The following is a 21,314-nucleotide window of genomic DNA, read 5'->3' as shown; positions in this document are numbered from 1 at the left end:
GTAACTAAAATATCAAATGTCTGGGCTGAAAGTACATGCTCAGCACCTGAATAATTGCCTAAATAATAATAAAAATATAATTTTTTTCTTAAAATGACTAAAAGGCCTGGAAGGTATGACTTCCTTTAAGACCTTGAAGGTGGATGTACTGTTTGTCAGTAAGTGGCCCTATGGAATCACTGGCCTTAGATTGGTAGGATATGATTCACTGATGTCCATGAGCTTTGAATCAGCCCACTTCTCTCCCTTCCTCCCACTCCCCCAAGGAGAGGCTAAATTTTAGTCACTTATTTTGCCTGCATTTTTTTAGATTTTATGGGTTGCGGTAAGAGCCCTAATCATACAATCACATCACAATCAATCACTTTAAAGACTTTTTAAAAAATGCAAACAATGAATGTGTAACACTTTTTTTAATCAGTTCAGGTGCTGGGAGTATGTATCCAGCTGCCTTCACCCATCTCTTTTCTTCACATATCTTTCATTGGTAACCCAAGAATAAGAATGAGCTGGGATGATATTGCTAGTGTGAGCTCTGATAATTGTAAGACTTGAGCAGCTATGGAAAGTGGCGGCTTAAGTGACACCAGTCCATCCTGTCTGCTCTCTGGTGTCGGATGTGGTGTGTGCCCAAGGAAGGAGCTGGGCCAGTCCTCAAAGCCTTCCTGTTGAAATGAAGCTGTCCAGTGATGGTTACCACTTTCAGATTAAAGGGTCCACCTGTGTTACTTTGGGACTCTTGTGGTAGCATGTGTGCAGATCTAGGAGGGAGTAACTTCATACAGGCAGAATTAAAGAAAATGTCTGAATTTACTGGAAATGATGCAATAAAATGAGGAAATGGTGCACCCAAGCCTGGAGTGTTCTCTTAAATGGAAAAATTGGTCCCCTTTGAGTCCAGGTCTTTGTGACCACGGTTTGAACTCTGCCAATCCAGGTGTCTAACTTCCTGGCTTAAAGTGGGATTTTTCTTTTTGTTTTTTCCTAGAGCTGGCTGTAGAGGAGCAGTTACCTCTCTGCTCTTGCCACTGACTATTCGATTGGAAGGGGTGGGGACTGTCTCTTTAGTGGTGCTGATGTGAAGTTTCCTAAATGTTGAGCAATGGAATGTCTAACTGGTTTGCTAGGATTATTTCTGTAATGAAAGTTTCTAATTATGCTTTTTAAATAATTTTAAAAAACTAAAAATAAAGGTTACAAGCTGCCAAATCTTTTTCAAGGCTGTGTTTCCTCTGCTGTCCAGCATCTGGAGGTGGAGGGTGGCAAGCCAGGGGTGAGCTCTTCTGCTGTATGTAGAGGGTTTTTTTCCTGGGAGGGGCTGTTGGCAAAGCCACAATTAATGCTTTCGAATGTTTAATTGCTATTCTAGTTTTAAATGTGAATGAAAGAGTAAACTGGAACTGGTAACCTTATTTCTGTGTTAAAGTGAGATGCTCATGATTTTGCTATAATCTTTTGTCTTTCTATTCAACAAGACGTGTTGAGTGAGCTTTGAAAGCTTCTCAAAGGCAGCAGGGGTCAGACCCTGAGTCGATTAAAAAGTGTCTGGAGTCTCTTCTTGCTTTCCCAGGAAATGAATGTACGTGTTTCTGTATAGGAACTACGTGACCATTGCTGTGCTTGTTGCCCTTAGCGTTCCCCTACCCCCGCCTGCCCTTGAGGCACAAGCAGGCTGTGGAAGGCAAGTCCTCACTCCTGGAGAAGTGTGATGAAAACTTGCTGTGGGAAGGTGCCTTTTCATCTCTCCACACCGTTGTGGTATGACTACGTAGGGGGGAATCCTGAGGATACGTAGATGGTCCAAACTGCAGCTGGTGTGAGCTGGAGGTATTTCATTGTCCATCTGTGTTTTGTGTCTAAACTCATTACGTTGAAGTCTTGAATGTCTCGCCAGTAAATGATACAAATGGCTGGAAGGTGGAGATGATTTACAAGCTTGCCTTTCTATTTTTCTGAGTGGCAGGAGATACAAATGCTTCAAATGTTCTTTCGCCAGAGCAGCTCTCTTCTGAACACATGCAAGTGCTTTACGTGGCTGAATTTCTTGGGTGATGAAGTACTAAAGATGCTGTTGGGTGTTAAGATGACAGTGCAAAAAGTGAGGTTGTTCTGCAGCTAGGCAAGATAAACAGTGACTTGAGAGCTGAGACGGTATTGTATAAATGATCTGTTTTATTCTGAAGAGAACTATTTACAAAAGAAGTAGAGCATTGTTTTTACTAAAAATATGCCTTTATAGATTTTTATAATATGCATCTTATAAAAACCATACATTTATTTACATTACTGCTACATACAAAAATTACAGCACTGTGGTATATGTACATATCTATAGATACATTCTTTCTGCTTGTCCCTGCTGTGTGCTTTTTCCCCTCTCAATCTAAGGGAATCATTGCTGCAGCACCCAGACACTTCCTTTCTTGGCTTTTTGGTTAAAACAATCTTGCTTTTTATAGCCGAGTGGGGGGTAGTTTGCCTGATGCAGAGGCATATCTGGAATTTACCATTCTAAGTAGGACAGGTGCGTGCAGCTATCACATCCTTGTGTGTGCAGCATTACCTGTAACCTCACTTCTTGCTTTTCTGTGCAAAATTATTCTGTTGTCATTAATTGATCTATTGTTCATCTCGAGGGCAAGTTGCTGATTTAAGTTTGTATTAAGATAAAGTGCTAGTGACTTGCCTTACATTTACTCTTACTTGTTTCTTGTTTACAGTTGCTTCCCTTGCAGAGTTTACTAAAGGGAGATTGATCCCTTTTCCCTTAGGCTAGCATAATAAACATTTGCCCAAACCATCACCCGTTACTTAACTGTGGGAAAGTTCTTTGTAACCTTAATCTCAGCAGGCATCTCTTCTCTGTGCAATATTTGAACAGTGACTGTGCAGCACTACTGCTTGACATACTGTTATCTCAAAAGCAAGGGTGAATGTTATATTTAGAGTTGCTGATCCCACTCCTTAAATCTACTTTGGGATCTTAAGTACCTGCTGGATTAATGTGCTTCCTCCATCTCATTCACTGGAGCAGATGTTTCCCTTACGCCACGTGTGTCCTAGAAGTATCAAGAATCACAAGTGGAGTGTCTTCTAACCCAACGCTGCAAGGATGATTCCAGGCTCCTGGCCACGACAGGATGGACACGAGTGTTTTAATGACAGCTCAAGGTGAAATAGTCAGGACCTTGTCAAAACACAACATGACAAATGAGAACGTGAAGGACTGCATCGACGAGGTTTTTGAAGACAAAACAACAAAACCTAGCTGCTATATTAAGGCAGTTTCTGTTCTGGTTGAGTAGCAGCTCAGCACAAGGAGGTCTCCTTTGGTGTGTTGTCCTGTTCATTAAACCCAATTCTCTTGTCTTTCTGGGTTTAGTAGTGCAAGTAAGTCTTCAGGGTTAAGGGGCTAGTTTTAAGAAACCATACCCAACTGGCACCTTAGAACATGCTGCCTTTCCTCTCGCAATCTCTTCCATCGCTGTCATTAAATAAATAAAATTGCAATGGGATTAAGGTAGGTTCCTCCTTCAATGAAGTGATGCGCTGTGCATTTCAGTGGCCTACCCCTGCAACTGAGTCACTTTCCTCTCAGCAAACATGTAGCAGAAGGCACCTTTCTTGTTTTCGTTGCTGTATTATCATTGGATGAATTAAGGCCTTTGCCTTAGAGTTGCATCCATCCATCCATCCTTGTGGGGGTAGAGTCTCACACAGCTGCTGGGCATGTGTCTTGAAGAGAGCTGGTGGGGCCTGGGAAGTGACAACTGACAGCAGAAAGAAGGTCAATGAGGACCAGGATGTTCACATGGCTCTCCCACAATAAGCAGATCATCCTTTTCCAACAGTGTGTAAGACAACTATTCACAGGTATCGCTGGCATCCATGAACCCATGCCTAATTTTGCAGGTATCAAAGTTGATGTTAATGCATAGGGGCGTAACACAGTCCTGACAGCTGAGCGTATGCCTCGTGTCTCTGCCCTGCCGGGAGTCATGAGACAGGAGGATGAGGACTTGCCATCCTGAGAGCATGCTTGGCACTGCACTAAGTCCCTTTCCCGCACTTGCACCAGTGGATACAAGCAGATACACAACAGTTGAGCATTGCCTAGAAAGGAGAGGCCAAGGTTCAGTTTCCTCCCCTGCCTGTGAGACTCCAGACTCCTTTCCCTGTAAGCATCAAGCTGTGTTGGTGGTGCTTTACCAAAGTATTTCCTGGAGCAGGATCTGCAATCCAGGTTTCGTTGCTTTCAAGTAAATGGGTTTCACCACTCAGCTTTTCACCATCGTTTTCAATCCCAAAGAGTACTCTGCTTCTTGCAACATGGAGCTACCTCAGTGCGAGATGATGATTTCATACCAGAGTGGTAGTTTCATGCTAGCAAGGATGCTCAAATCTTTGTAGGCAGAAAGGATATTTGTACTGAGGTATTATGGATGTTCTATCCCATAGATAAGTTGAATAATAATTATAAAAAAAAACAAAAAACAACCCACCAACCTCTTACCTGCTTCTTAGAAGAAGGTGTTTGATGCCTAATTCTAGCAGAAAGCTTGTCACTAGTGAGCAGAGATAGCAGCTCCCTGTAGGATGGTGTTTTAGCACCTAAGTTGCTGCGCGGGGCAGAGCTGAATGTGTACCTAGCTCTGTCTCCTGTGGGACAGTGTAGGTGGTAGCCTCTTTAAAGCAGCAGGGAAATAAATTAGGGCCTGTGGGTATCATGAGCTGGGAGAACGTGTGAAAACTGCACGACAGCAGCAGGACATCTCTGAACTTAGGCTGCTGTCCCTCGCTGGTTTATGATGGCAGACTGTGTGAAAGAGCTGAGCTGTAAGGTGACTATCCAGTGCGTAGGGAAGGCCCCTACTTAAGTATTGCAGGATTTCCAGCACTGCTGTGTGCATACACCAAATAAGCTACATTCCTTCTCGTTGATGAAGTCACGCTTACAGCAAAGCAGGCTCTGATCACCTTCGATCAGAAGGAGATTTGGCTACCTGCTCGCTGAAGGGCTGAGTAGTAAATGATCTGCAGGCAGGGACAAATACTCATTATTTTCTTTAGGCCACAGCTAATGTTACTATGTGGGGCAGAATAAACTGCAGATTTTCCAGAGCTTTGTAGAGACACTAATCACCTTTGGCTTTAGTGAAGGTAGATGCCTGCATGTTTTCTGAGGGTCAAGTCTGTCAACCCAGTGTCAAAGACCTACTGACATCATTACAAGTAGGCTTTCAGTGAATTATTAGTTCGGCTTTTTAGGGGCCTATCCAGTTAAAATGGTTTCTTACTTTGTTTGGGAGGAGTACATGGCTTTGGGGAAGAGATGTGTGACTTGCTGAAGCTCCACAATTACCTTTGGCCATTGGAGGGACAGTAGGTGCCCTAGGACTGAACATCTACAAGTCTTATCCAGCCTGAAATCTGTTGTAGATGGTCAGCCTCTTGGGGAGAAATTCTTAATATTCTGTGTAACTACAGACCCTGCAACTCTTACCTCTCTGTGACAGGAGGGAGCTAGAGAAGGCAGTAACATCAGCAATCTTACAAGTGCCCTGATCTGCGGGGAGCCTGGATTCCCAGCGAGGGGTGAACAGCTCCGCAGAGCTGCAGGGGAGATGGCGCCCAGGCAGGGTCTGCGGTGACCATTCAACTTCCACCATGGAGAAAGTTACACTTGTCAAAACATGGCAATGCTGGGGCCAGAGCGATGCCAGTCTCAGTGGGATGGATGAAGGACATCACAGCTGCCAGGACCAAAGGGCAGTTTAAGGGACTCCCCTCTCTTCTCTTGCATTCAGCCCTCTTCTTCCCCCTGTGCTCGCTGTGACGGCAGTTCTCAATCCCCTGTGCTGCTTTGTCTTGGGGCTGCTTATTTCCTTCTCCAGCATGAGAATGCTTTTAAGACAATCAGATTATTCTTCACAGCAGAAACTGGACTGTGTCAAAGCGCCTAAAATATACCCTGAAGTTTATCACTTCACTTAAAGAATAAGAAAAGTTTCTTTCTATTAGTATCACATTGTCAATTTGCAAATCTCCAGTTCATGTAAACATTTGGTTCAGACCAGGTGCGGTGTAAATAGTGCAGAGTCTCAAGGGTTAACTCCTTTGCCCCCTTCATTTTTTCTTAGTGGATCAGCGTTGGGTCCATCAGCAAGCTGGGCAGCTGCCCCACTCCCCATCTTGAAGCAGGAATTGTTGGAGAGGTTTCTCTTTTTCAAATTAATTTTTCTTGAAAAAGGAGAAGAGACGGTTCCCTTCTGCCCCAACGGGCTCGTCCCCCTGCTGCTCCGGCCTGAACACGGGGGAGGGTCTGGCACTCCGCTTTGCGCCGTAGCCACTGGAGAAGGAATAAGCAAGCTGGCTCCATTCCTTCGGGTGTTTGTCCATCAGCTGCTGGTCAATGACCCTGTGCATGTCATCCTGCAGCAGAGAGAGAGGAGAGGGTTAGTGGCAGTTGATGCTCAAAGGGAGCTTGTGCAGGGACTCGGCTGAAATGGGTGTGAAACGTGCTGTGATGAGATGGAGGATGGATGACAAGAGTGGGGACACATCTAGCTCCCCACCAGGCAGCAGGCTCAACCTTGCTTGCTGCTATGAGGCTTTTTAGTGAGCCAGGAAGGTAAATCACAGTTTTGAGGGATAAATTGCTCAGGTGGTCTCGCAGAGGAGCATCGTGCCTACTTGGGACTCTGTGACACCCCTAAACGCTGTTTCTCTGCTGTCTCCGGGTGCAGAAGTCCCCTTTGGGGGGAGAAATATATAAAAAAAGAACAAATGCAGCTGAAAGCAAATGCCAGAAAAAGTAAGGATATCTGTCCTGAGCATGTCTGTGTGCTTGCCATGTGGAGCAGGCAGGCAGGCCAGAGCTGCCTGCACAGCCACTCAGCGGGGCTCCTTTGAGGAAGGTGCCACTGGGGGCCGAGGGGCTGGGGCCAGGCGTGGGACCACCGGACCCCATGTGGGCTTTGCACCAGACTTACCAAAGAGAACTGCCCTCCTCCCTTAGACCTCCTCCTTCCCCTAGAGCCAGCGAGCAGTGGGAGCTCTCTGACTGACAGCTTGGCATGAATAACCACTGTGGGTTTTTAGAGGTAACAGAAACACTCTGGTTTCATCCATGTTTGCAGCACAGTAAAATTGCTCTATGCAAAATAATTAGTCAGTTTTGTTGCCGTTAATGACATGCTAATGTGTTCCTTGAAAACCTGGCTATCAATTCTACAAATTTTAAACCTTCAGATCCATTATTTCTGCTATAATTGTATATTTAAACTGTAGCTTAGTGAATACACGGGTATACAAACTAGCCCCACAGGAAAAATCAACGATTCTCCAGCAGTTTGGTCCTAATCAGGACTGAGGGCACCGTCTGGTGAGAACAAGGATACTCTGGATGGGCTGTAGTGGTGGAAGTGCTGTTCATTTGGCACCTGGTGCAGGGCGGTTCATCACAGCAGCACTGAGACAGAAGGGAAGGTGCTGCCATCACCTAGCGGGTGCCCCAGCGGCTCTGTAACTCGATGGGGAATAAAACCAGTCATTTTGAACTGGAAACTTGAACGATGGCTAATCTCTTGTTGCAGCATTTTCTGCAGGGAAAAGGTCTTGACCTGAATGGGGACTTTCCCTGGGGGAGCAGGAGGGTGCAGAGCTACGTGGACTGGGGAAGCTTTGGATCGTTTTAGAGCAGGGCTGATAAGGGGAAAGGCAGAGGGAGCGTTGAAGAGGTTAAGGCAAACATCAGCATTAAGGTGAAACAGGTTTCCAGAGGTGAAGCTGCCATGTGTAAATGTATTGGACTTTGAAGGCACCCAGACTCCAGCATGGCAGGTCTGTGTCCTTGGTTAACCACATAACAGGGGATGAGTATGATTTTTATATTTTTATATATATATATGAAAATAATATATATAAAAAAATACAGTATGCACTATTGAGAGCGCACTACATTCAGGTCCCTGCCTGTCTGATGCGTGAATCGGAGAGCACAGCACTTGGCTGTGGAGATTCGGGGTAGCTGTGTGGAGCAAGGCTGGTGCAGAGCTGTGGTCTCTGCCCTGACACTGGGCAGGGGCACAGGAGTGTTTGGGGACACAGAGGGAGGACAAACACCAGCAGTATGAGACCTGCCTGATTAAGTGGCCCCATAAAGCTGCATAACGTGGCACTGGTGTGTTCTGTGCAGGAGTTTCTGCTCTTTGAGGCTGAAGGAGGTGCAAATGGCATGTATCTCCTCGAGAGCTGGAGCTGGGCTCCCTTGCATGAGATAAGGGTTGGAGCTGCCCAAGACGACCTCGGAGGCTGGTGGCTGTGGCCATGCCAGCTGCAGCTCTCTGCGGGCACTGCAGCATGTTCTAACTTAACTGTGCCCTGTCTCTGTTGCACTGAAGCCACTGAGCTCTCGTTTCAGAGAAGCAGCCTTCTTCACTTCAAGTTTGCTCCACATTCCTTCCCTACCCCATGTCAGATAATGACGAATGCCAGTGGGGGTCAGATTAGGCATGGGAGTGAGGTGCACATCCACTCGCGTGCTTCTCCTGTGCGAGGCTCGGATATGCAGGATTTTGCTTTTAGCATACTTTATAGTCCGTATGATTATGTGCTTACAGAAAACTGTAATTTTGTTGATGGTCCTTGGAAAAGCGCAGACTAGAAGTGTGCAAGAGCAAAATTCCATCAGATTAAAGCCTCCATTTATGCCCAGCTAAAACAGAGAATCTCATCCCATTTTATCGGAAATACTCAGCTTTGCAAATAGTCCCCAGAATATATAAATCACCTGATTTGATTTGTGCCTCTGTGGTTGAGCTTCTGTTGTGGGGACATTAGGTGCTTGGAAGCTATTTTGCTACTGCGTAACAACACTTTAGGTCAGTATGTTGGAGACAACTTTCTGCAGTGCTAGTGGGCCTGATCCTCATCTCAGAGTGCTGATGGGAGCAGGATTGGGGTTGCTGTATTGCTGCAATTGGATGACGTAATGTGAAGTGAGAAGGCAAACGCCTGTTGTTAACACCCTAAGCTGGAGATGTTCCAGAATTAAATACTGAATGTGCTAGTAAGTAGGTCTCAATTTATACCACCCATCCAAACAGAAGCAGAGCTTGGATACAGACATTTCCTATGCAGAGCCCTGAATGTCATTTACTAAATAACAAGGGTGAAAAGTAAAATCCCAGTCTGTGTTTCAAGAAATTTTCCAGATATGCTGAATACAGAGCATTAATGATACATACACCTCAGCCTGGCTTTGGGGCAAAGCGTCAGCACGGGGTGTAGGATGCTGTGCTCCTTGTGCCCTGGCCTGGTGCTGGGTGGATGTGTGCAGAATATCGGTGGGTGATGGAGACCCCCCCACTGGCCCCTCTGGCCAGATGATGGTGAGGACAGAGATGGATGTGGGTGATGGTGGCAGCAAATGGAGCAGGCGAGGGGGTCCTTGGCGAAGGTGCAGGGAGCTCACCTCAAAGGCAGGAGGGGTGTACGACTAAAGCTGTTGATACAGGAACTGAGAAAGGCCACTAGATCAGAAACCAAAGGAGCCAGATAGTAAAAAGCCCTGAGGAAGCAAACTGTAAGCAGGAGAAAGAGAGAAAAAAAAAAAAAAAAAAAGAGAGAAACGAAAACACAGTGGAGTTGAAACAGGAGTGAGGTTGTACGGGAGAGGTTTCTACCGGTCAGGCTGGTTGTTAGTAGAGTCAGGGTCTTGCATAGACTGATAGATAGACTGCAACAAATTACTATAACTGGCCTGTTCCTTTTCTCTTGGATTTGCTTCTTTTCTACTAAAGTAGCCCTCCCTCGGTGGTAGTTTTCTGGGAGGACACAGCTTTGTCTGCTCCCAAGGGCTCTCTGCCTTTACATGGGTTTTCCCCACTGACCCCAAGTAGAGCATCTCCAGGGCAGCCACTGAATTTCTGTGGGTTTTGGGTTTTTACCTTGGTGAAGGGTTGGGATTTTAGCTTCTCCATCTTGCCACATCTTCTGAGTTGATTAAAACCGTGCAGCTATACCGCAAAACAATCACCACAACCTCTCTGCCTCCCACCTTTCTGCTCCGTTATGGAAAAGCAAGGATGTGCTGTGCCCACACGTCCCCAGGGCTGCATCTCCCTGGGACATCTCCTGCATGGACACCTTCCCTCCCCATAGCAGGTTACTCTGCAAAGCATGCATGCAGCAATGAGATAGTTTGTTTCTCTGTTTTAAATGGGTATTGCTGTAGTTAATTAACAGCTCACAGCTGAAAGGCTTTGAGCAAGGGAGGGCTGTGTTTCACCCCCCACTGCATCACTGACTCCTGCAGAGCCAAAAGCAAACACTCCTATCTATGGACTCTCAGGCTGAGAGTGCAGCAAACCCACAGGGAGGGGGGAAAAGTCACCCAAAGGTGCCTCGTGGGACATGTGCCACCCAGACCCTGCCCTGTGGTGACTGGGGGCTGCTCACCTGCCAGGCCTCCAGCTGCTGCGAGAGGTTCACCTTCTGCTGGATGGCGTCCAGCAGCTGGCTGTTGAGGGACATCATGTCAATCTTGCACTTGGCCAGCTCCACCTCCACCGCATTCTTCCTGGGGGGAGAGCAAGAAATTGGGGCGTTTTTCTCTTTTTTTAGAGGAAGTGTTAAACATATCCTTGAGGAGAAGTCAACAATTTCTTTCATTGGCAAGTCCCCGTATCCTGAACTGTTCATCTTCCTTGTATTCTGGATAATCTGTTAAGCTGAGGAGTGGGACAGAACTGTATACATCATTTCTATAAACCCAGCAGATTTCTGGTAAGCACGCTATGAAGAATACAAAAAGATATTCAGACATACTGCTGTGTAAGATAATATAGCATGCCTGGAGAATGTGCAGGATCTGCCATTAAAAACGGGGATCTAGAGCAAGACAGAATCTACATATAAATATTTTTTCCTTTTCTTCTGTCTACTAATGCATAGGAAAAGAAATGGTATGTGCTAAAAACCAGATGATCTGTGTCTGGTCACTTGATCAATACACTGCAATATAAAACAAATAAATGAACCTGCAAAGAGTATAACCTACTTTCAGTTGGGACTTGGACTGAAGGAAGGAATGAATGAAGGAAATTTATCACAGAAGGTGCTTTTTAAGAATGACAAACTGTTAAAATTTTAATTAAATTTATACTTTAAGGAAAGCTCCCAGTTTCAATGGGGTTGTGTCAGCCCTTGGGAACACCACTGCTGTGTTCCTTTCCAGGTGTTTGATGGCCACCGGGGATGTGATACCACGGCCAAGGTTGCTCAAAGGGCCCCGGGTGTCCAGGGGCAGAGATGTTCCAGTTGATACTGCCTAGTGGACAGGAATTTTCTTCTAGGAAGGTGCAATTTCCTGAACTGCCTGGAAATGCTGGGAGTACACAGGTGAGCACAAAGCTTAAGTTTTCAATTAGCTGCTGTGTGACAGGAAACTGTAACATGACTTGCTGGGAACCATCTTTTCTTGCAAACGTTTTTGGGAGAAATAATTGCATCTTATTAACTGTAGCTAATTCACCACCTCCTAATAGCTCCCTTGTGCTCCACAGCAGAGCAGCAATTTGGGAATTCATGTTTATATTCCAGGTAGCGGTTGCTTAACACCACCTGTTATAGGATCCTCTTTTCCTATTGCTTCCCGTGTCACCAAACTTCAGCTTCAAGCTAAAAATTTTCCGTGCCAGATGTCTGCCTCAGGCAGTGATTTTATTTCTGTTCAGAGTTAGGGCTTTTTTCTGAGAGGGCTTCAACCAAAGTGACTTAACCCTTGAAGTGCGAGGTGGGAAGCATATCACGAGCTTCCCAGGCAGCAGCCCGCTTAGTCTGTGGAGGGATGCTTTCATGTCTAGCAACAAGACGCTCTTGTCTGCTTTCACTTGCAGCCACTTTCTGCTCATTAATCACCCTCCACTCCCCCATGCACACTTGTCACGTCCCCCTTTCTCTGGGCTCCTGCCACTGCAGGACAGTCAGCCGTAAATATTAGTGCTTTGTCCCAGCAGGGTCATTAACGGCCGTGGAGAAGCTGTACCCTTCCACTCCCGGCTGTGGATTTGAGCACCTTAAATAGCCTTTTGTTGTGAAGCTCCCCACTGCTGCTTGGATATTACCAGAGGATTTATAGCGGTGGCAGTGCGTTGCCATAGCCACAGCAGAACCAGCAACCCACACGCACTGGAAATGTCAGAACCACATCTCTGCACCCAGCAGCGCAGCTGGGATGATCCTGATTTTTGCCAACAGATGGAGGTGTTACAGAGGAGAGCGATGGGAATTCGGTAGCTGGCTACCTGGGTGAGAGCAGCATGGATATTCGGTCACTTAAAAAAATAGATGAAGGGGTTGTGCGTGCTGATTTTGCTCCCCACACCCCCAGAGGTGCATTGCTCTCCTGTTTCTCCTCTTGCCGAAGGCTTGAGTATCAGGCATTTCCTAAGGAGATGGACTGGTGGTGTCCTGGCCCATCTGCTTATTGAAAAGATTATCAGATGTATCCTTTCTACCTAGAGAACAGGAAGGTCAATGTTTCTGCTGCTCTCTTCAGGGCAAAGAGTGCTCAGGGCAGTGTGGCAAGTCCAAGCACAGAGCCAGGGAAGTGGTGTATGGGGTACAGGGTAGTAAAACCGCACAGGTCTGCAAGGAGGATGGGGAAAATAAAGAGTCAAAACAATGGGAGAATCCTGAAAGGAGAAATAGAGCAGTACAGGACTGGAGATGCAAAAAAGACCCTGCAACAAGAAAGGAGAACAAGTGACCAGAGAACTGGTTTAGGGAGGAGTCCCAAGCAGGGCTGTAATGGGGATGGGCAGGAAAGAAGTGTTGTGTGTCTGAAAGAGCAAAAGAAGAAAAATATGGCAAATAGGGCAGACCTAGTATTTCCATTTAGTTCCCTGAAGTCCTCTCCTCCTTGCTGTAACTTGGACCAGCACTAGGGATGGAAAAAATATGGTTCACAGCATCCTTCTAAATGCCCCAAATCCTGCCATGAGGCAGCTCTGGAGATCAGCATCTCCTGCCCTGCTCTCAAGCTCCTGGGAGCATCTCCCAGTGCCAGCAAAGCTGAGACTCACTCCATCGCTTTGTAACAATTTCTGAAATTCGTGGAGGGTGGGAGAAACCCACCTCCCGCTAAGGCACTCCATAAATGCTTACCCAGCCTGGCTTTGGCTGTTCATGCTACTTACTTGGCAATGGCCTCATCTCGGTCCCTGATGGCCTGCAGGAGCTGTTCACTTGTCTCCTTGTCTTCAGCAGTACCTCGCAGCCGGTCCCGCTCCTCCTTCAGCGTCGTCATTTCCACACTCAGCAGTGTGACCTGTGGGCAGGGGGAGGGTGTGAAACCCAGGGTTTCTCAGACAAATTCACCACGAGTGGGGGGGGAAAAAAGGCCACGTGAGCCAACCTGCAGGATGAGCGCCTGTGCTTGTAGGAGAAGCTGTGTCTGCTGGAAGGGGGCTGTTAGTGCTGGTGCAACCCCCCATGAGATGTGCCAGCTTGCCCCAAGATGCCGGCAGTGCTGGTCTGAGCTAGATGGGTGGCCAGGACAGCCTCACTACCGTGCAGCAACTGCACTGAATGCTGTGCAGCTGTGTGAGGCAGGACCTATAGCATCAGCACTGAAATATTGCCCCTCTCCCAGTGGTTTGTCTTAGGCATGCATCCTCTGAGCCTGCCTGTTGTATTCTGATCTTTCCAGGGTTAAATTCTTGCAATCATCATTTAGCAGCAAGTAAGATTTTTTGGAGGGGGCCGTTACATCTCTTGAAGTAGTATGAAGCTGAAGACAAAGGATGTGAAAATTCCCTTTCACGCCATTTGAGGTGTTACTGGCACATCTTACGATTTTAATTAGACTTTAAAATATATGTCGAGTCTTAAATAGCCTGAGAAATGATCTATCGTTTTGGTCCTGTGCAGAGTGAGTTAATAGGGTATGAAATCATGCAACAGCTTTGCAATATTTCATACACATTTAATTTCTTTGTCTAGGGCACACACATGCTCCGTTACGCTACTCCACCACTTGGAAACCCTTCCAGCATTTGACCCACCTCCTTTTTTTAAATGCAGCTCAGTAGTGCTTGCATCCTCAAAGAAATCTTTAAATAGAGGGCAGACAGTCAAAAAGGGCTCATCACATCAACAGCGTGGGAGGATCTGCCGTTAGCACGGCGTGGATGGGTCTGGGGGGGAAGGAGGGTGTGAATGTGCCCTGTGTGTGTGCAGAGGCTGCCTGCTGCGTGCTGGGGCTGCCCCAGCTGTGCCCTCTTGCAGCCCAGCACAGGATGCACCTCGGGGCAATGATGTGACGGGGAGCAGAGGTGGGAGCTATATGAAAGGTGCTGAGCACTTTTGCTGAAATCCCAGGGGACAGTGGATCAAGAGGCCCTAAAAACGGCATTTGGGGATAGGTTTTGAGTATTAACTGGTTTTGTCTGTGTTTTGGGTAAGAATGGGATGCCACAGATGGAAGAATCTAGCCAGGCAGAAAATATGAAACTGCCTTCCAGTGTAGACAGAGGCAGGGGTGATTCCTGTCTCTACCAGCTCACCTTGCTCTCAGGCATGACTGTGTGGTGCTACAAGGTCCCAAAAGCTGTTTAGGAGAAGTTCCCCTTTCCTTGTATCAATACCAGTGAGAGCACAGAGGGATGCAGAGGCAGTAAAGCACTGCTGCCCGGAGTGGACCAGACTTCGATGTGCACCCATTTTCTTTAGTACTGAACTGAAGACAGTGTTGCCTCTTCTATGGGAGGTGAGAACAGTTATTAACCTTGAGCAAATGTGAGGTTGGGTTATGCGCAAAATCTGCGGGAGAGGTGTACTTGCTGTGTGAGGCTGGAGTGCTCCTCTGAGGGCAATGTCTGCTGCGTTTGTAGTTATGCCCCATCTCTCTCCAAATAACAGAGGTGTGAGATGTAAACCAGCAGCCTTCCCTTTGCTTCCTAAACATACAGAGTTTTGGTAGTCAGGGACCCCTAAAAGCAGAGATGGGGATCCAGAGTTGTGATCCAGGGTGGATCCTCTGGTCCTTCCTGGCTGGGGAGTTTGGGGAGATCAGCCACAGCGAAGAACCACCAGGTGCTGCTCCCTCCTGGTGTCCTGCCAAGGCCTTGTGTGGAAGGGGGTGCTGCAGCTACACAAGCAAGCTGGTTGCTCCTAATCTGTGAATAAGCCTCTAAGGGCCTCTGTCAGCATGGCCAAATCGCAGTGATCAAGCCCTTGTCTTCTCCATGTCAGGTGTGTTTACGGGCAAGGGGGACCTGCGGGTGGTGCACAGGACTACGGCAGCACGGCCAGAGGAGCACCTGGGCTCACGTCCCACTGGGGCACAAGTCTGCACCCTCGAAGGTGTCTCTTGTGGCCACGTTGCTGAGAGGAGCAGTCCTCAGGGAAGGGGGTGCCAGGGCTGCTCCCTCACTTCAATCTGCCTCTAATGAGCTGCTTTGTCAGCAAGACTATTTCCCACCCTCATACACATGCAGCCATCACTGCCAGGGGTATTTAATGATGCTCTCACTCTTTTCCTTTGGCCCCATGGTGGGAGCTCCCATAACCATACACAAGGCTGTCAGACCCCAGGTTGTGCTGATTTTCTGAACAGGGATGCGTTTTCTTTTTTCTCCTCCAAAAGGGTATTGTGGAAGGGCGATACAGCACTCTTGGCAAGACTGGCCACGGGCGTTAATCCCATTCCCTGCTCCAAGGCAGCTGGTGCTGAACAAGCAGCTGCACTAAAGGCTGCTTCTGCTGCAGCCTCCAGATCCCATCCAGCGTTTTGAGTCTTGTCCCATAGAGATAGGGATTTCTGAGCATCTCCTTGGATGCCTGTCTCCATTTGCTGCTTTTGGCATAGGACCTCAAAGACAGACCATGCTACATTCAGTGTGGATGCAGTTTGATTCTGTGCTTTGGGTGTGGTGCTGGTTTTGGGGTTGGATCACTCATTGCTGTTGAGATTGTTTTAGCCTTAGCCTGCCCCTCTTGGCCCTGGGGTGATGCCCAGGGCCAGGTTGTCCCTGATTAAGTTTCTCTGGGTGTGCATTTATGAGGGTTTCGTGATGCTGCTGTGGGAGGGGGTCAACCTTGCTCCATGCACAGCAGAGCAGTGCTGTTTTGTCCATCCAGCAGTTACACACACCCTTTATGAGGGCTTACTGCAAGCAAGGTGGGTCAGACTGGATGGATACCTATGGGTTTCCAGTACTCCATATCAAGCAGCCTTCTGCTTTGGGGTCTTCTGCTGAGAAGAATTTAAGCAAGACAATCTGCTAAAAAACAGACTGGGGAAAGGTTTAAAGGAAGTTTGGGTGCTTGAAATGATGTCTGGGATGGGCCCCAGACAACTTGTCAAAAAACTCTGATCCTAAATGCATGAAGCCTCTGCACTGAGTTTAACAGTTTTCCTCATCCAGTCATAACTCGTTTTGGCCCAAATCCTCCTGGGTTATTTATCATGTTGATCTCTTCTATGGAAGTCAGGGCTTGCAGAATGAACACTGGTGTTACAAGACCACATGTAAAGTGTGGGAATTGCTAACCTGGCTGTGCAGTCGTTGCAGCTCCTCCAAACTCTGCCTCAGTTTCCCCCGTTCTCCTTCCATTAATTCCCTCAGGGCTCGTGAATCCTCACTTGTTCGCCTGATCTGTTCCTCTAAGGTGTCATCATCGCTTCGTCGAGAGCTCTGAGAGTGGGAGAGAAACCTGTTGCTCAGATTTCACTTTAAAACGGGCAATTGCAATAATTGGTTTGGGATGGGGGTAGTAAACAAGGAAGAGGAAAGTGTGAATGTGACTTTGGTAGAGTTTCAGTTTTGTTCCCGTATACCTCCACAGTGGAAATAAGCTCAGTAAAAGGTACTGCTTCTACACATGATAAGAGAGCATGCAGACATGTTCTCACCTTAGCATAAACCACATTTACAGAGACGTGGTAACATATGGCTACAGTCTCCATGTTTGTAGAACTTTTGCAGGACTCTCTATTTTTTATTTAACAAATACAACTTCATCTGTATGCTCAGCCTTCTTACCAGCTGCTGCAGGTACTGAAACAAGGAGGGTGACTACTCCCATGTGGGTCTGCAGTTGCAGGATCTGCACCATCTTACCACGGCATCTCAAATAAGTCATACTGGCAATGAAAACAGCTTGTGGGTGGTGGAAATAGGCCTGATCTGAGCCATTTCAAAAAGTGAGGTGTTTTCTCATGACTCTGTACTCCTGTGGATGTTGAGGGGTCCTCCCATGTCATCCCCTGCTCTCCAGCAGCCCCAGGACCATAGCCCACCGTACCAAATTGTGCTAGCAAAATCCTTCACCCGTCAATGGGTTTGAGTCTGGCAGCTCTTGCCCAGACGTTTGTACTGAGTGTCAGTTCTCAGGGGCAGAACCTAACCACACTGGGGCTATGATGTTTTTGTGATATTATTGCTAATAGAGCAAGGTTAGGAAGATCCTAAGAGAAATAACTGACCTGTGATGTATAAGGCAATCTGCAAGATTTCCATTTTGAAACTCTAATTGGCTGCAAATCTCAAGGAAAGCCTACTTTCATTAATTTTCCAGAATGACTCCCAGACTAATGATGGTTGTATGAGCTTGAAAGTTATGGCAGTTTAACCACTGCAGGTTGAAACCCCATGTGCTGGCTTGGCTCTTGGCTGACCACTCGAGACACATGGAGCAGGCTGTGCCCTGTGACAGCCCATCTCTGTGGGCCACAGAGGGTTTCTTGAAGACTAGGGACTTCAGGATCCAGTGGAAACCTGCAGCAAGCTCTGTCACCTGGACAAGGGGACATGCACAAGCCAAGGTCTCTCTGTGCCACCAACTTACTGTGGAGTCTGCCCCATCCAGCACATTTTGTATCAGTCTTTTCAGCTCACTGAGAGCTGCCCGTAGGCTGCCGGCTGGGACGTCTTTGGCTGATGAGGTTTCTGAAGACTCATCCATGGAGGAGTCTGTAGAGACTGCTGAGTCTGCGCTGTCATTTCCTCTGAGATGGGAGCAGAGATATCGCACTTGGCAATATGCTTCCCAGAGCTGCAGCCTCAGCTGGAACAAGAGAGCCTGACATTAGCCTGGGACATTGAGGCCATGGAGATCCTCCTTCCATGGTGAAGTGAAGCATGTGATTGCCAAACCTCACAAATATTTGACTAGCTCACTATGTTGGTTTTGAAATGGATGTGGAGATTTACTTTCATATGGTCAAAAGGGTGTTGATCCCCCAGCTGAGACTACAACCTCAATTTTCTGGCTCTTGGTTCAGCTCCAAATCCAGATCAAATGCATTAAAATTCCTCTCCCTTTGGGGCTGGTCACAGAGGTTCATGGGCTTTCCCAGGGACTGGAGGGCAAATACCTGTTCTCGTTCTTGTTCCAGCTCCTCTGCCTCCATGCTCTGCTCTATCTCAGATAGCAGGGATGTGCTGGTTGTGTTGAAATTCTGGAGACTTCTCTCCTCACTGAGCTCTTCTACTTTGCCTTGTAGCTGCCGGTAGGACAGCCGCACCTCCTGGAGCTCCAGCTGGCTTTGGTGCAGCTTGAAAAGAAAATCAAGGAATTTGTCAAGGAAGCAGGAAAAAAAATAAATTAGTGGAGGTGATAGGGACTGGGTGAACCTCTTGGTTTGTGAAGGAGCTGAAAGGGAGGATTGGGTGTCATGAAAGAGGGTTTCCAGCCAGGAGGAAAGTACTCTTGGCTGGTATTGCTGTTTATTGGAGCTTAATCTCCAAATGTCATTAGTCACTATTTAGACTCCAGAATATCCTGAAAGATAAAAATAGCAGGTTAATCAGCACTAAAATGAGGAACATTGTGAAGAAGCTGGGACTCTGGTAAAAAAATTTGCTCAAAACAACACACCGGAAAGTAAATAAAAAAAAAAGAGTAATATAGACATGTTTTCAAAAAAATCTATACACATATATAAATACAAATATATATTCAAAAAGGGGAAAAAAAAAGATTCAGGGCTGTTTTGAAGAGCTGGGGAACCAGTGGTTGTCAATCCACAGAACAGAAATGGAAAAATCTTGTTCTCTACTAAGATGCCTTGAAGCCACAGAGGTGCCAGCTTGTTCTCTGGGGAGTGACATTTGGTGACACTCGGCTGTGAACTCCATGGGGCTTGCTGGGAAACCATCTCAGCAGTGAGAGCTGCGAGGCCAGTGAGTGCCCTCTGGGACAGTGGGGCTTAAAGAAGCCCCTTCTGAAGCCAACTCTACTATTAAAACATTAAGCAAAATGAACTGCAACCAGAGTTCTTTGCTTCTTTTTACATTTACCTCATTTCCCCAGCACCCTGTACCACTCCCTTGCTCAGATCTCCCTCTCGAGCTGCTCTTTGCTGTCAGGATGCCCCACTGTGGCTCCTGTTATCTGTCCCTACAGGGAACTCACAGGACATTGCTTGCTGCCGTGTTTACATGAGCCATTTTATTCTTCCAGTTGTTTTGTCTCCCAGTTCCTATTTATCTTCCCGGTCAATTTTACCCCAGACTACATCTTTTACTTCATTTCCCGCCTCTTCCCTGTCCCATTGCTCCCTCCTCACCTGCAGGTCCTTGTCATGGCTTTGTCTCTCCAGGATGAGGACTCGGTCCTGCAGCTCCTCCACCGTTCCCTGGAGCAGGTCATTCTCCTCCATCATGGCACTAAGGCGATGCTCCAGCTCCCGCTTTCTGTCTGTCAGCATTTTGATCTGCGGCGAAAGAGAGGTGGTGTCAGACCCTGCACTTGCCAGGGAGCAGAGAGGAGGGAAATCACATTCCCAAGAGAGAAATGAAACAGCAAAAAGCAAAGGTATGCACTTAGGTATTCTATACCTGTACAAGAGAAACTGTATCTCTGCGTGTGGTTTAAAGCTTAGGAAGGCTCTGAAAGGAAACCCCTCCTTCCCTAGGCTGCAGGGGCAGCTCCCAAGGGGCTGGGTGTGCACTGGGGGGAGGCCAGCAAGCAGGCAGAGATGTCCAAATGCATTAAGCGGAGGCCAGCCCTGCCCACCCCTTTTACCTTAAAATTTGCAAGACTGGGCAAAACTAGTTACTTTTCCTGTCTGTTTCCCAACCGAGCATGGTGGCATTTTCTCCTCTATGGGTGCTGGAGACCACTGGGTGAGTCTGGGGGATCCTGCTCCCTGCAGGGCTGCACCACAGCGCTGCCTGTACGCTTTTACTTAATTGCTGCATGTTTGCCAGGGCCCCACCAGGGATTTTTCTGTCTTTTTACTTGTGAAGACTCATTTCTGTGCCATGCTTATTTTTAGTCTCCCAGTGATCAGTTGGCTTTAAAATTGGTTCATTTCTTTTAATTGTCAAAGGCAGCAATTTCAGGTGAAGAGGGACAATGTGCCAAGCAAAACCTCTGTGATTCAGTTAGCTGGGAACAATGCACAGGATGAATCAGCACTAGCCAAGGTCACTTCTTGTTTAACCAAGAAAAAGGAACCTTTTCCCAGATTAGTTCACACAAAACCTCTGGGGACTGAGTATGCCATTTACCAGTCCCACATAACCCTCGATATTCCCCATGGCCTCCTTTCAATTCATGGACCATAGACAAATTCAGCAACTTCCAACTGCTTTCTTGGCCTGTTTGGGATATTGTCTCTTTTCTGCTTTCCAGGTTGCTGGAAAGATCTGGCTGCATGACGGAATATTAGCAAAGTATGTGGACTTGCTCTTTCTCCAGGGTAAAGGCTGCTGTAGGTATTAGAAAGTTGCTCTTAGGTGACTAATGTTTTCCAAGATGTCTTTTCCCACCACCATCATGATTTGCATGGGTTGGAGAAAAGGGGTGCAAGTAAAATAAGAGGCTGTATGAAGAGTTCACGTGTGGTATCTAAACCAGTAATGAACACCCTGTGAATGACCATATAGCAGAAAAAAACATCACTCTGCTGTGGGTCCTGGACTATGGGAAGGGCACAGGGGGAAAGGGATTTGGAAAGCGAGAGACAGGAAGGATGCGAGGAGGCAAGGTAAGGCATGCACGGTGACAGGCATGCATGACAACAGCGATGCACACGCAGGCAAACCCTTTCTCAGCCTCCATACTTACTTCAAGGACCTGCTGCTCCACACCAAGGGGAGGGGAAGAAAAGGCGAGGGACCAGCAGGGAGCAGGTGGGAGTGGGAGAAAAGAAGAAATTGAGAGATTTTAAGAAAAGCTCTTCCAGACAGCTTATAAATTAAAAAATGATTGGGTAGTAGAGTTGGACATTTTCTACTCACTAGTTCTTGTCAGGGAAGGGAAGAGGAAGGAAGGTAATATCATTCCTGTTAATGTAC

The 21,314-nt window shown here is 47.1% G+C and overlaps 1 protein-coding gene across 1 annotated transcript in view; it reads right to left on the bottom strand.

Annotated features, from left to right (window-relative positions):
• Positions 1-415: 415 nt before the first annotated feature.
• The window catches only part of BICDL1 (BICD family like cargo adaptor 1), a gene marked incomplete at its 5' end in the record, with an annotated part of 53,639 nt that continues 32,740 nt past the window's right edge, over positions 416-21,314 (bottom strand). Inside the window, 8 exons of the mRNA XM_026859915.1 lie at positions 416-6,432; positions 10,462-10,582; positions 13,203-13,333; positions 16,560-16,703; positions 17,857-18,075; positions 18,386-18,565; positions 19,580-19,726; positions 21,085-21,096. Of these exons, the coding sequence (XP_026715716.1) occupies positions 6,232-6,432; positions 10,462-10,582; positions 13,203-13,333; positions 16,560-16,703; positions 17,857-18,075; positions 18,386-18,565; positions 19,580-19,726; positions 21,085-21,096 (1,155 nt within the window). The remainder of the gene's footprint in view (positions 6,433-10,461; positions 10,583-13,202; positions 13,334-16,559; positions 16,704-17,856; positions 18,076-18,385; positions 18,566-19,579; positions 19,727-21,084; positions 21,097-21,314) is intronic.

The sequence above is a fragment of the Athene cunicularia genome (genome assembly GCF_003259725.1).
Source record: "Athene cunicularia isolate RWA chromosome 15 unlocalized genomic scaffold, athCun1 chr15_part1, whole genome shotgun sequence".
Lineage (NCBI taxonomy): Eukaryota > Metazoa > Chordata > Aves > Strigiformes > Strigidae > Athene > Athene cunicularia.
The sequence above is the reverse complement of the archived record's forward strand: the minus strand, read 5'-3'. Positions and strand labels throughout refer to the sequence as shown.